Genomic DNA, 15,080 nt, shown 5'->3' with positions numbered 1-15,080 from the left:
TAAATATGCATAACTTCTCTAACTCCAGGTGAAGGTTTCAATACACAAATAGTTTATACAAATTAAAATTTCAAAGCATTAAAAATATCCAAGACAATAAAAGAGTAAAATAGTCTTCTCAGCTACTGTTAACTATGATTCCAATAGCTATGTTGCCACAGCCCCAAGAACACTGACTCGGTGGATAGTGACACATCTGTTCTTAAGTGTTAAAACATCTATAAGGAACTAATAGCTTTTATCACATATTATAGGAGACAAAGACCAATTTCCTGCCTTTCCTTTTATTTTACCACAGAATCAGTAGACTTTGTGTTCACCTTATAATCCTAAAATGAAAATTAAAGATGAAAAACCCAGAAAATAGTAATGACTGAACAAAATAACTCAAGAAAACAAAGAGGAGAGGGTACTTCACCAAAAATGTGTGGAAATTACCTCCTCTACATTGCCATTTTTAATCCAATTTGTTAATTCTGCCTTTAAGCTCTCTTCATATTTCCTAGCATCCATCTTCTTAATGACTATTTTATTCTTAAAATGAATGAAATTCTCTGGACACAACTCCTTGAAAAGAAATATCACAAAATTAAATAAAATCATAAAGAAAAAACAAAACAAAAAAACCCTCAAAGATGTTTCTGAATCATGCATTTCATAGACAACATTATAAGCTACTTGTAAGTACAGGCCGTTGAACTTCTTTTTCCCCCATAGTTTCTAGTACAGAATCCTAGTAAAACAAAAGAGCTCTCCAAAGGAAAGAATGCAGAGCAAAGCCAAATAGATAAAAATGGGCAGCAATTAGAGCATAGGGAAGGAAGGAGAGTACAATGAAAGAACATGGAAGTACATAAATCCGAGATGTAAGAGGAGGCTACAATATCTCAGAAACTGAAAGAACAAATATTTTCAGGAATTCGATGACATTCCATCTCATTAAAGTAAATCATATAATGTTAGAATGAAAAATGACTGAGAAAGGGCAATTGTATTTTAGAAAGAGTCCATTGATAATTTTAAGAGATCAGAGGCAAGGGTAAGAGTTTGTCTTTCTGAAAGCAATGTTACCATCCACGATAACAGAATTCAAATTAATTGCATAATTATTAATTACCTGGGCCCTGGGCCAACTTTCCCAGAATTCAAACATGGTGTCATAAAGCTGGACGGTTTCTCGAGGCGAAAGCATAAGATCAGAAGGGAATCCATACCTTTCAATCTACAATTAAAATTAAATTGAAATTTTTAATATTCCTTTTATTTTATGTTCAAACCTTTGCCTCATAGTCACTATCATGAACACAAAGACATTGAAAAGCACTTAGCTAAAATTTTCAAGTGTTGATAAGTGCTAGATGCAGAAAAAAAAATACTAATCAAGAGTGTCCCTGATTTACTGAATAAGGGAAAAAAAGGGCCTCCAAAAAGTTTTTGGTATTTTCTAAGACCTTTTAATTCAAATCAGAGTACTAGGAAGCTAAAATATTTGTGGACTCAGTTTGGATAAAAGAAAAAAAAAAAGATCTCTATTCAGCAGCTGAAACTTAAATTGGTTTAATTATGAACATGATTATTTGCTTTGAGGACCAAACCAGGCTAAAAGTTGCCAATTTTATTGGCCTAAGTTCTAAAACTAAGCCTATCAGAGCCCAGATATAAACCCACCCCTTTAAGTCAATTAATTTTTTACAAAGGAGGCAAAAACATACAATAGGGTAAAGATAGTCTACCCAATAAGTGGTGTTTGGGAATACCTGCAAAAAACAAAACAAAAAAACAAACCAGAACACCTTCTTATACCATACACAAGAATAAACTAAAAATGGATTAAACACTTAAATGTTAAATTCAAAACCACAAACATCCTAGACAAAAACATAGGCAGTAAATTTGCAGACATTTCTCATAGTAATATTCTTTCTGATATATTTCATCGGGCAAGGAAAACAAAAGAAAAAATAAACAAATGGGACTACATCAAACTGAAGAGCTTTTGCACAGCAAACCATCAACAATATAAAAAGACAACACACTGAATGAGAGAACATATTCACCAATGATACACCTGATAAGGGCTTAATATCCAAAATTTATAAAGAACTTATACAACAAAATACCAAAAACAAACAAACAATCCAATTTAAAAATGAGCAAAGGACCTCAAAAGACACTTCTCCAAAGAGACTTTCATGGCCAATAGGCATATGAAAAGATGTTCAATGTCAATAATTATTAGAGAAATGCTAATTAAAATCACATCACCTCACACCTGCCAGAATGGCTATCATCAATAAATCAACAAACTACAAGTGCTGGTGAGGATGTGGATAAAAGGGAATTCAGTTGGTGGGAATGCAGATTGGTGCAGCCATTGTGGAAAGCAGTATGAAATTACCTCAAAAAAACAAAAACAAAACAAACAAAAAAAACAACAACAAACACCAGAAAATGGACCAGCCTTATAACCCAGCAATTCCACTTCAGGGAATTTAGCTGAAGAAACCTGAAATAGTAATTCAAAGGAATATAGGCACCCCTATGTTCATTGCAGCATTGTTTACAATAGCCAAGATTTGGGAGCCGGCCAAGTGCCCATCAGTAGATGAGTGGATAACAGAGACTATTTACCCAATAGAATGCTGCTTGGCCATAAAAAAGAAAAAATCATACCCTTTGTGACAGCATGGATGAATCTGGAGAGCATTATGCTAAGTGAAATAAGCCAGTCAGAGAAAGACAAGTACCATATGATTTCCCTCATATGTGGAATTTAATGAACAAAAGAACTAACAAGCAAAATAGAAACAGACTCATAGATAGGGGACAGGCTGACACCTGTCAGGTCAGGCATATGGTGGAGGGATGGAGCAAAAGAGGAAAATAAATGATAAAATTCATGGACTTGGACAACGATGTGGTAATTGCTGGGGGGAGGAGGAAAGGGGGAAGTGAGGGGGTATGAGGAGATAAATGGTGATGGACAGAGAACTGACTTGAGGTGGCCAGCACACAGTTCAGTGTACAGATGATATGCTGTAGAATTGTGCACCTGAAACTGTATAATTTTGTTAAACATTGTCCCTCCAATAAGTTCAAAATATTAAAATGAAACTAAGGCTATCATATTCCTTTAAGACACTCAAGGACACTTCTCCTCAGGTCACTTGGTTCTACTTTAAGCCTTCCGGATATGTATGCCATTCATTTTTCCACAAATATTTTAAAAGTATAAATAAAAAATTCCTGCTCTCAAAAAGTATGCATTGTATTATTTTTCTACTGGTTTCAAACTACTATTGCTACAAATCAACTGCCTGGGAGGCTATGATCCCTGAGATGTTAATAGGTATTCTTCAAAAGAAAAGAAGGGAACATCAGTCAACAATAAAAATAAAGTTTAAAAATAAAATAAGATGTCACCCCTCCCCCCCCCCAAACAAAAAAAGGAAGGTGTGTTTTTTCACAGGTGTCTGATTAAACACACTTGTTTAAGATTTCCCATTGCAAACATTAAATCTCAAAAAAATAACTACAGGCAGATTTGTCCAAAATTATTTGAAAATAGGATACTTGTTTTAGTAAATAGCTGTTAACACATTGGAAACTCTGGGATAAAAAAGCCATTCCCACTACAACACAGTTGAAAAAAAAATGTTTGGTAGGATGAAAAGGCGGTAGACTTTGAATCAGAAGATGTAGTTCTAATTCCACTATAAATGCTAGTTTCTCATCAATAAATAGGAATTAAAATATCTGTACTCCCACTTTACAGACTGTAGTAAAATCAGATAGGATAAATGTATCAGCACGTGTTTTTTAAACTTTTAAAACTAGTAAGTGAATAAGTCCTAAAGATCTAATGTACACTATAGTAATTATAGACAACAATGCTCTATTACAAGCACCAAACATGCTGAGATGAGATCTAATTATTCCCACCACAAAAAGAAATTATAATTATGTGACTTGGTTGAGGTCTTAGCTAAGGCTACAATGACATTCATATTGCAGTATATAAATGAATCAAATCAATACACTGTACACCTTAAACTTACACAATATTATAAGTCAAATATATTTCAATTCAAAATCAATTAGTCTTGTAAAAACTATAGGATGCAAACAATTACATGGAGTCATCATTTAGCATCTCTCAGTCTGAGCACTGAAAGCTAGCTTGATAGTAAGGACCCATTTATGTCAAAACAGCAAATGAATATATTATTTTGGAACATTAGCATTTTATTCTCTTATTACTACCTTGAAGTGGTAATTTATTTTGCCTAAATTAAAGTAAAAACATAAAATAAAATAAATCCAAGATTTATCATAATTTTCAAGATTAAATCTTCTATTATGGTAACTAGAGTGGTTAGGATTTCTTAAGTCTCTTTGCCTTGTTCAAAAGTCTGAGCTTCCTCATTTCTAAAACAGAGGACAATTCTGCCTATGACATAGATTTGTTGTAGGAATTAAGTTAGGTGATATACATAATAGGCTTAGTAAAATACCTGGCACATACTTGATGCCCCAACTGTCAATGAGATTGATTAATCAATATATAGTTCTTAATTTTAAAAATCATATTAAGAATTCTATGGCCAAAAGCTGTGAATTCAATTTGGTTTTCCTCCACTATAAAATAAACTAATGAGCTGGCAAAAACTGAGCCAGTCTAGGTAAAAAAGAAAGAGAAATAAAAGGTCACAGTGTATTATACAATTGTACACTTGTAACTTATATAATGTCATAAACCAATGTTACTCCATAAATTTAATTTTTTAAAAAGTCATAGATTTGCATCCTTCTTCACTTGTAAGCACATGGTATTATACCATGATATTATTTTTGCAAAGTGCAATGTCTCTGACTCTGTAGGTGATGGTAAACACTGATCGTGCAGAACAGAGATAGGCAACAGTTCTTTCAAGGACTTCCTGGGGCTGGGCTGTCCAGGAGCCAGCAGCTGTTCCTGTGTGGCATAATTGGTGGCAAAGGCCAAACTCTACTCTTTGCCAGAAGCAAGCCTTATGTGGATGAAAGGCAATTCCCTCCCCTCAGTTGGATTAAGGTCAGCTCCTCACTAGCCCCACCCCTTTTCTTCTGAAACCATTTCTATGATAGAGCTACAGAGGAGATGACCAAACTGGGTGGTTCTTCTCTTTATGTTGCCACAATGTATTATGCTTTTTCTTGCCACACAGTTCTTTCATATTAATCTGAAATATAATAGACAATGATTTGCTCATTTGGAAAGGTCTACTTGCTTTATATCCCTGCTACTTTAGGAAGTATCCTACATAAACACATGCTTTATACACAGCTGTCAAAACGCAGTTAATAATGTCTACACCTTTGTGTCCATCCTGTATTCCTGTGGCAACAGTCTAGAAGTCTTAAGAAGACTCATTCAGCACCATGACCTTTGCAGAAGTCATATGGGGTCAGAGCACACTGTAGCAGTTCCACTGCTTTCCAGTTATTCCATTAATAGCTACTGAAAATAGAGGAAAGGCACTTGAACCAAAATGCCAATCTTGTCAACTACTCCAAACCACTGGACTCATTGCTACTTCACAATAACCTGCCTTGAATCATCCAACTCAAAATAAAATAATTTTTTAAAATACTATGCTGCTTTTAAAATGCCAGGTAATGATGGGGGTGGGGGGACAGGGAAGAAGAGAGAAAGAATTCTTTTATTATTTATGTGTGGCTTTTCATCTATATTCTAGTTTGGGGTTTAGGTTAGGTCACTGGAATTTTAGCCATATTTTCGTGTTATTTTGATTTTGGATTGGGCCACTGCAGCACAAAAGAGAAACATCCAAAATAAAATCCAATTAGAAAATCGCCATCATTAGGATTCATTCAGTTGTTTTTTAGAAGCCATTGCATCATAGCCCAAATGCTATAAAGTTATTCTCATTCATCCCTCATTCAGGTATTTCTTCAACTGATCATTCAGAATACTGGGTTAACCAGAGTTTGAATGGGCCATTCCTAGGAATAGGAGGAGAGAGCAAACTCTGGAATCAATCTGAGATTGCATCCCAGTCCCACCACTCACTTGGTGCAACAGTGAGTTAGTTCAATTGTCTATGCTTCACCTTCCTCATTTAGGAAATGGGAATATTAATATGGTAGCCATGCTAAAATTGTTGTGATTGTTAAAAGAGACAAAATATGCAAAATTATTCAAACACAAAGTAAGTGCAACAAGCCTCTAGTATTAAATAAAGACTGGCTATCTTTATTTAATACTAGAGGCTTGGTGCATGAATTCATGCATGGGTGGGATCCCTCAGCCTGGCCAGCGACTGGGGCCGATCAGGGCCATCTAGTCCAGTCCAGGGCGGGGGAGGGACTGTGGGAGGTTGGCCGGCTGCGGGAGGTTGGCGGTGGGAGCACACTGACCCCTGGGGGCAGCTCCTGCATTGAGCATCTGCCTCATGGTGGTCAGTGCACATCATAGCTACCAGCCAGTCGATAGGTCATTTGGTCGACCAGTCGTAATGGTTGCTTAGGCCCATGGTCAGCAAACTTCAGCTCGCGAGCCACATGCGGCTCTTTGGCCCCTTGAGTGTGGCTCTTCCTAAGCCTTAGGAGTACCCTAATTAAGTTAACAACAATGTACCTACCTATATAGTTTAAGTTTAAAAAATTTGGCTCTCAAAAGAAATTTCAATTGTTGTACTATTGGCTCTGGTGACTAATGAGTTTGCCGACCACTGGCTTAAGCTTTTATATATATAGATAAATGTAGTAAGCACTTTTATATACACAGCAGTTTGTTAGGGACTAAGGACACATGTGTCTTCAAGGAGTTATTCTAGTAAGATAAAGAAGACATGCATGTGAACAGCTTTAGCAACAAGCTAAAGCTTGATTATTGTCATACAAGAAATACAGAAAAGGTGCTATGGAGAGGTTATTACATCCAGCTAAGAAAGTCACAGGAGGATTCTAAATTGGTTTCACATTAGAAGAGTCATAAGAGGTGAACAGGTTCTGGACAACTAGCATTTGACATCTGGGGTGAAATGTTCCAGGAACAATATAAGTAATGAGGGCATTGAGGTAAGATGCATCAAGTGGATAAATGGAAAGGACTTTGGAGCCAGGTCATAGAATAAGCCACGCTAGGGGTTGTGCGTTTAGCCATTTCCAAAGGAAAGCTACTGCAGTCTTGGCAAAATCAGAATTATCTTTATTACTGATTTATCTAAATTAGCTTGGTGGATCCAGAAATACCATGTAGGCAGGACATGGAATTAATTCCTGTGCTATCTAAAGTTTCATGTGCCTTAAAAATTGTCATATTAGAAGACTTAATGTGACAATAAAATTCAGAATATATTTAATTTGCCAGGTCTTGGAAGGAAGACAAACTGTTAACTAATTATCACTTTGAGAAGCAACCAGAGCTTGAATAAGCCATTCCTGGGACTAGGATGAGAAAGGAAGAAACGTACACAAGAAAATTAAGAAATCTTCTCCCACTCAAATCCCAGCACTAAAATGAAGTCCTCTTATGACTTCCATATTATTGCTTCACTACTAAAAAACCATGTTGTGATTAATAAGCTAGTGAAAAGTCTCTTTCCCTCATTTAACCTAATTCTTGGTGCTCAGATTCTCACATGTGCTAGATATTGTCCACATGTATTTGTAGCCACACTAAGAGAAGAATTAGTTTCAGAGAAGTGGACAGGTAGACAGGGATGATAAAAGAAAGAAAATGGGCAAAGATAATGTCCAAGGATAAATAAAATTAACCAAAAAATATTTTAGGTTAAAATTTTCAGTCATTTTTAAGCTTTATGGATGCAGACACTATTAAAGAAAGAATGAAAACTGTAAAATTATTCTTGTGACTTTCAAAACTAAGTTTCAATATCTGTTATACAGCATCTATATATCAATTCTGCTAAGTTTCAACTAGGCATCTTTTCAACTGTGATATATACTTTATATTACTAGGAACAAAGATGGCTGAAGTATTACTTACATGCTCTGTTGTTAGTGCGGCACATGGGTGAAAATGATCAAAGTAAATGTCATTATGTTTTACCGAACATATATGCTTCTCTAAATCATTGTATCTCTCTCCATAGAGCACTAAAAATGAAGAGCGAGAATTTCCAAATGAATAAACACACAACTGGGATAATTTTAAAGTACAAAATAAAACTCCCATGGATGTATCCAACATACCAAGTCTAACTTTATATGATTGCTTCATTTGAAAGTGGTCTTTGTGAAAATTGGCACGATAGCCAGCATTTCTTTTAGAAGCAGTGTTCTTTTCTATTATATTGTCTGCTTGTTTCCAGTACCATTTTATCGATTGTAGCCACCTTAAAAATAAATTTACATATTATTTAGGCATAACATGAAACTACTTTCTGTGATATATTTTTAATAACAAAAATTTCATGTGCCTTAAAAATTGTACTTAAGGGAAGAATAGGCTCTGAAACCTGACACATTGAGACTGAATCCCAACCTCCTTACTACTGGCTATGACTGTTGTTATATCACTTAATATCTCTAAGCCTCATTTCCTACATTTTAAAATGGAAATAATAATAGTAGTTTTGGGCCCAGCTGGCATGGCTCAGTGATTGAATGTTGACCTATGAACCAAGAGATCACGGTTCAATTCCCGGTCAGGGCACATGCCCGGGTTGCAGGCTCGATCCCCAGTGTGGGGCATGTAGGAGGCAACTGATCAATGATTCTCCCTCATCATTGATGTTTTTATCTCTCTCTCCCTCTCCCTTCCTCTCTGAAATCAATAAAAATTAAAATATATATATATTAGTGTTGAAATTCTAAATTCTATTTAATAGTAATAATGGAAGTAGTAAATCATAAGGGTTGTAGGCATTTAAAATAAATTGATATATGCAAAGCACTTAGAACAGTACCTGGTACATTGGAGTCTTTACTCTAATTGTTATTATTAGTGGGCAAAAATATAGCCCAATGACAAAATGATATGGGGCTTTCAACTAATAAGGCTTTGCTATCTTTCTAACATCCACAAAGTGGGACAATATAAGAAATCTCAAGGTCAGTGAGAGAGTGTGTCATTATTCCATTTTATTTTTGGTAAAGGAAAAAAAGGGGGACCTAAATCAGTTACTTCTGGGGAACATTTTTGAGGCACGGGGAAATTTCTTACTCAATTGCAGATCTTGTTGGGAGAGTCCTTGATTTTCCCTTATAGAGTGTGGCCTTGCTCAGCACCTGCCAGGAGGTGCTAGTAGACTCTTTCCTTGAATATCCACAGATAAGCTAACAAATTCACCAGAAAGTTATGAAACATTTCAGAACCCATATAGAAAATATGATACTCAAACATTCAAAATAGATAGCCATTCTATTCAAACAGGAACCTAATGCCTACTCAGTGAGATGTTCAGGGTTGCTTATTGTAGCCGAAAGAGCCAGAAAGGGACATCGAATCATGACAAGGAGATGTTCCCAAACTTCTGCTCCAATCTCTCCACCAAGACAATGGACCTAATTAAGACAAAAATTTCTCCATTAAAAAGTTCATTTAAAAATAGTTTATGAAAATAAGGCATGGCAGGCTGATTCCCTACATAGTTTCCTATCACATTTCATCAACCATGCTGAATTTATATACATATTCGGAAATTAAGGCAATAGAAAATCTTGACACATAAATTTTCCCTAATCCCCATAACCATTTCATCAATAATTCCTCTTTATCTTACCTTCAAAAATGTATTTGGTATTATGCATTTCTCCCCATGCCTACAACCAACCAAGTCACCATCACTCCTCAGCTGCACTACCACACTATCCTCCTGACTACCTTCCTAGCTTCCCCCTTCGTGCCCCCTACATTCTTCACATCACAGCCAAAATAATGTGTCTAAAAGATAAGTGAGTTAGGCCATGTTCCTAATTGACCTCCATCAATATCTTCCCATTACATACGGAATAAAATATAAAGTCCTTAACAAGGTGTATAATGCCAAGCATACTTTGGCCCTGGCTTGCCTCTTGAGCTTCATCTCAAGCCACTCTCCCATCTTCTGCCAAATTTGCTCCAGACATACTGTCCTGTTCTTTATTCCTGGAACAGAACGTCCCTACTCTAGGGCTTTCACATATATTGCTCCTTCTGCTTAAAATGCTCTTATTCCCTCTATTCAACCTGTATAAAGTTCAGCTTGATGTCACTATATTAGAAAGACTTTTCTGACTGCCCACTCCAGAGCTGTCCTCCTACCCGCTCCCTGACATTATCAAAATCACAAAAGCCCCTCTTTTTCTTCCCAACGTGTACCAATATGGGTTGGTATAGTCAACTGTGCGCTTAATTGTTTAATTCCCACTTGTCAATTACTCTTATGACCTTAGACGGGGGCATCCCCAGCACCAATAGTGCCTGGCATTGTGGAGGCACTCCTTAAATATTTGCCGAATATGTAAATGAATGTCTTTTGACGAAATAAAACAAATTCAACTAGACTCAGTGAAGATTCTCAAATGTGGTCTTCTTTGAACAGATAAAATCAACTGGAAAGGACTCACCATCAGAGCCACATAATTTTTTTTAAAAGTTCCCATTTTTGCCCATTTGGTTTTTCCCTGGTCAAATAATATATCATTTTGCTGAATATGAACTTTGTACTTTGTACTAAATAGCACATTTTCCTGACCCTACCAGAATAAATATTAGCCTTCAAAACTTTTCAGCTTTACCCTTATATAAAAATGTCATATTTCATAACTTTGAGGTTAAAGTACAACTCAAGGTTCTAGATTACAAAGATAAAATTTTTGTACATTTACTGAGCAGGGATACTCAAGGCCTTTAAGATGCAATACATATAGATTAACCAAAAATCAGTATCAAATAAATCATAAGCACAGCCTGCTTGGTAGCTCCAAATTTATGACAGGAAAAGTTAAATATAAATATATTTTCCCCCTTTAAATTGAAATTTCCTTGAAGCAATGGAATATATCTTTTATAATGTTTTAAGTTTCACCCTAGTTGGTGTTGCGCAGTGGTTAGAGTACTGGCTCACACACCAAAGGCTCCTGAGTTCGATTCCTGGTCAAGGGCATGTACCTAGGTTGCAGGTTTGACCCCCAGCCCAGTTGGAACAGGTGCCTGTGGGAGCAACCAATCTATGTGTCTCTTTCACATCGATGTTTTTCTCTCTCTATCCCCCTTCTCTCTCTCCCTCCCTCCCACTCTCTCTAACAATCAATAAAAAAAAATATCCTTGGGTGAGGATTAACAAAAAGATAAATATACATAATGTGTTAAGTTTCTTTGAATAAATATTTCTTTTTAATAAATATTTTTATTGATTTCAGAGAGGAAGAAAGAAGGAGAGAGAGAGAAACACCAATGATGAGAGAGAACCATTGGTCAGCTGCCTCCTGCACACCCCCTGCTGGGGTTTGGGCCCACAACCTGGGCATGTGCCCTTGATCAGAACTGAACCTGGGACCTTTCAGTCCGCAGGTCGAAGCTCTCTCCACTGAACCAAACCGGCCAGCGCTGAATAAATATATCTAATAATAATACTATAAAATTTTTTAAATATTTTCTATTTGCTCCTGTAAATTTCCATTGTTTCCTACCCTGCTCTCTCTGGCAACCTATAGAGACTACTTCAAAAGGGCTTCAATGTTCTCCACTTCCATTGTATTTGGCCAATGAAGACCCTTGGCAAGTGGTCAGAAAAAGGGAGGAGAATAAGAATGAGGTCTTCATTCTATTGGCTCCCTTCCTGAAAGATTACCTTGAGCCAACTGTATCCCTCAACTAAGGTAATTGGTCCTTACATGTGGCCAACTCAATCCGAATCTCCTTTTCAGTCTCAGTAACTGCTGCTTTGCCTTGTCCTTTTATTTATTTTTATTTTTTTAATATATTTTATTGATTTTTTACAGAGAGGAAGGGAGAGGGATAGAGAATTAGAAACATTGATGAGAGAGAAACATTGATCAGCTGCCTCCTGCATGCCTCCTACTGGGGATGTGCCTGCAACCAAGGTACATGCCCTTGACTGGACCCTTCAGTCTGCAAGCCGGCGCTCTATCCAGTGAGCCAAACCAGCTAGGGCTGCCTTGTCCTTTTAAATCTAGGGGTAAGCTACTAGCTCTGAATGACTGTACTAATCTTATTCGTTCCCTCATGCACACCTTTGGAAAATACTCTTCTTGAATTATATTTTAAGTGTGCCACCTGTTTTCAGTTGGGACCATGACTGATAAGATAGCATATAAGTAGCATCATTGTTAGAGGCCAACTTCTTTGCTTTAGGGATTAAAAATTGAATGTTGACATCTCTGTCCAAAATTTATGCAATGGTGGTTATTTCTGCTCCTCTGAAATAGTAGTCACCAATGACAGGTTCCTCTCCCATACAGAGCTCTGCAGCATACACCAATATACCCTATTGGAAAGTTACAACAGGAAAATGGAGCCAAAAGATTGGTTATGATTCACTAGGAAAACCATTCAGAAGGAAGTGCATGTAGACAAAGGGACAAATATCCTAAGTACCAGAGATCTTCATTATACTAGTATGCTGTTGTACACTAGGAAATTAACCCAGAAAAATAATACCAAACCTACCTCATCAAATATAACATATCTGATCCTTTTCACCCATCTTTGGTGATGAGGAGCTAACAGCAGAATTTCAAGGCAGGCAGGCACTGTAACAAGTACCTAAAAGTAAGAACATTGCATAAACAAACATTTAGAGCATTTCCTATGTATACACATAGTTATAAATATATAAAAGATAGAGTTATAACTCCTGAATGTACCAGCTGATAAATAGGATATTGCTTTGGAGAGTGTTGGAGTAAAACTGTGATATATTATGAAATTGCAATTTTACAGGTCAAACTAGTAAAATATCAGATTTTAAATTCAAATTCTTACTTATGAGTAGTCAAAGTCATAAAATAGAAAGTTAATTGTCACATGTTTGTTTCCTCAAAATCTGACCCTAATACACAGTTTAGGATGAAAAAAATGTTTATGAAGAACCAACTATGGAAGTAGGGGGGAAGGGGGATGGGGAAGAGGGAGAAGCTAAACTTCAAAACAGGCCTGATGAAATCTTAACCAACCTGGCTCAGAGTTCTGGAGTGAATATTTGCTGTCAGAGCAGTTCTACAGGAAGCCAAAATGGCCTGGTGTTTACTAGTATACCCCCGCCTAGCTCACTCACAGATATGAACTATGGAGGCAGAATTGGGGGAACTGACAGCTAGCATTTGTTTTGAACACACTCCCCCATCTGGACAGCAAGTCCTTCCTTAAAAGGTGATCTGGGTAACACATATCCATTTCTGCCATGCAATGTTCTATAATCATGTTTTCACTTTTTGTTTAGTCTAGGTTGTTTATCTATGAGTTCAATAAATCAGAAACAAAATATCTATGATTTGCTTAACACCCAATTTTTTATCCATAATACAACATTTAAAAAATTACAATGAGCACTAGCAGGTTTAGCTCAGGAGATAGAGCATCAGCCCTCAGACTGAAGGGTCCCAAATTCAATTCTGGTCAAGGGCATTACCTCTGTTGCAGGTTCTGTTCCCAGCCCTGGTCGGGGAGCATGCGGGAGGCAACCAATGGATGTGTCTCTCTCACATCCATGTTTCCCTCTCTCTGTCTCTCACCCTCCCTTCCACTCTCTCTAAAAAAATCAATGGAAAAATATCCTCAGGTGAGATTAACAACAACAAAAATTACAGTAAGTATCCTACTCATCAAGAAAAGTAAGAGAACCCTACTAACCAAGAAAAAGTAATTTTAACTGGAAATTGGTGTTGGTTAATTTTTTATAACATTGGTTCTTCAAATCATTTTGAATTAAGTTATAAACCAAGATGATGCAATGAACTATAACTAAAATCTGAAATCAAAATGTAAGTGTCCTCCTATTATCCACTCTTTGGATTGTAACAATATTAAATTTTCCCGAAAGCCATTTCACCTTGTATATTCAACTGAATTATTTCCATAAGGCCTTGTGAATTTCTAGTGAAAAAGACATATAAGTACTATTATATAATTTGAGAACAAAAGCATTAATTAATATGTCCTACCTGACAGTTTAGGGCATCATGACGATATTCCCTTGTAAAAACACCACATAGAGTTTCACCATTAGGCAGATTTTTCATGTAACGATTCTGAACAGTTGCTGCCACTTGATTAACAAGGGCCTAGTTGACAAGGACAGAGATTCATTACTTAAAGTACAGGTAAAACAGGTAACAATAGGAACTGTATAAAAGTATGTCCCGCTATGAGTGCAGGAAGTTTAATAACTGCTTATTTTTTACTCGTCTACTCTAAATACACTAGTGTGCTTTTTTTGAGATACTTTACTAAACATGTGAACCTCACGGATAAACCCCAACATAAAGTAAAATGGGGGAAAATGGCTTCATCAGAAGGAAAAAATAAAGAGGAAATGTTGCTCAGACATCAGGAAGAAAAAAAACACACACACAAAAATCAGCTAATATCTGAATGGCCAAGATTTAGAGACAATTGTGAGGCTGCTATAGGGAAAAGGTCAAGTGAGGGATAGTCAAGGTAACTTTGTGGTTTTTATATTTGGGGATTTCCCCCAGACATGTATGCAGCCTGGTCAGTAGAATCTGAGTGTGTGGAAACCTACGAACATCTTTCTATTTCACACTTTACACCAAAAAACAAAATTACACATAGATTAACCTGTAAATTTTAAAACATAAGCATAAAAATAATAGAAAACAAGAACTTCATATATTTTGTATGCTTGAGCACACATGAAAAAGCTAAATGAAAATATTGATAGATATGACTATACAAAAATAATAATAAAATATTGTTATCATTAATGTAACCATAATATAATAAAAAGACAAAATGACAAATAAAAGTATATTTATTATAATCTAAAGAGAAATAGTATACTAACTATACAAAATTCTGATCCTATATAATAAAAGCTTAATATGCAAATTGACTGAATGACAGAATGACTGGTTGGCAGGGGGCA

At 36.2% G+C, this 15,080-nt stretch overlaps 1 protein-coding gene across 1 annotated transcript in view; it reads right to left on the bottom strand.

Moving 5' to 3' along the window:
* The window catches only part of DDX60 (DExD/H-box helicase 60), a gene marked incomplete at its 5' end in the record, with an annotated part of 90,845 nt that overhangs the window by 38,127 nt on the left and 37,638 nt on the right, over nt 1-15,080 (bottom strand). Inside the window, 7 exons of the mRNA XM_081092752.1 lie at nt 439-567; nt 1,118-1,222; nt 8,015-8,124; nt 8,221-8,363; nt 9,419-9,534; nt 12,644-12,739; nt 14,137-14,256. Coding sequence (XP_080948878.1) covers nt 439-567; nt 1,118-1,222; nt 8,015-8,124; nt 8,221-8,363; nt 9,419-9,534; nt 12,644-12,739; nt 14,137-14,256 — 819 coding nt within the window. The remainder of the gene's footprint in view (nt 1-438; nt 568-1,117; nt 1,223-8,014; nt 8,125-8,220; nt 8,364-9,418; nt 9,535-12,643; nt 12,740-14,136; nt 14,257-15,080) is intronic.

Source organism: Myotis nattereri (assembly GCF_964212035.1).
Source record: "Myotis nattereri genome assembly, chromosome: 5".
In the NCBI taxonomy this organism is placed as follows: Eukaryota; Metazoa; Chordata; class Mammalia; order Chiroptera; family Vespertilionidae; genus Myotis; species Myotis nattereri.
The sequence above is the reverse complement of the archived record's forward strand: the minus strand, read 5'-3'. Positions and strand labels throughout refer to the sequence as shown.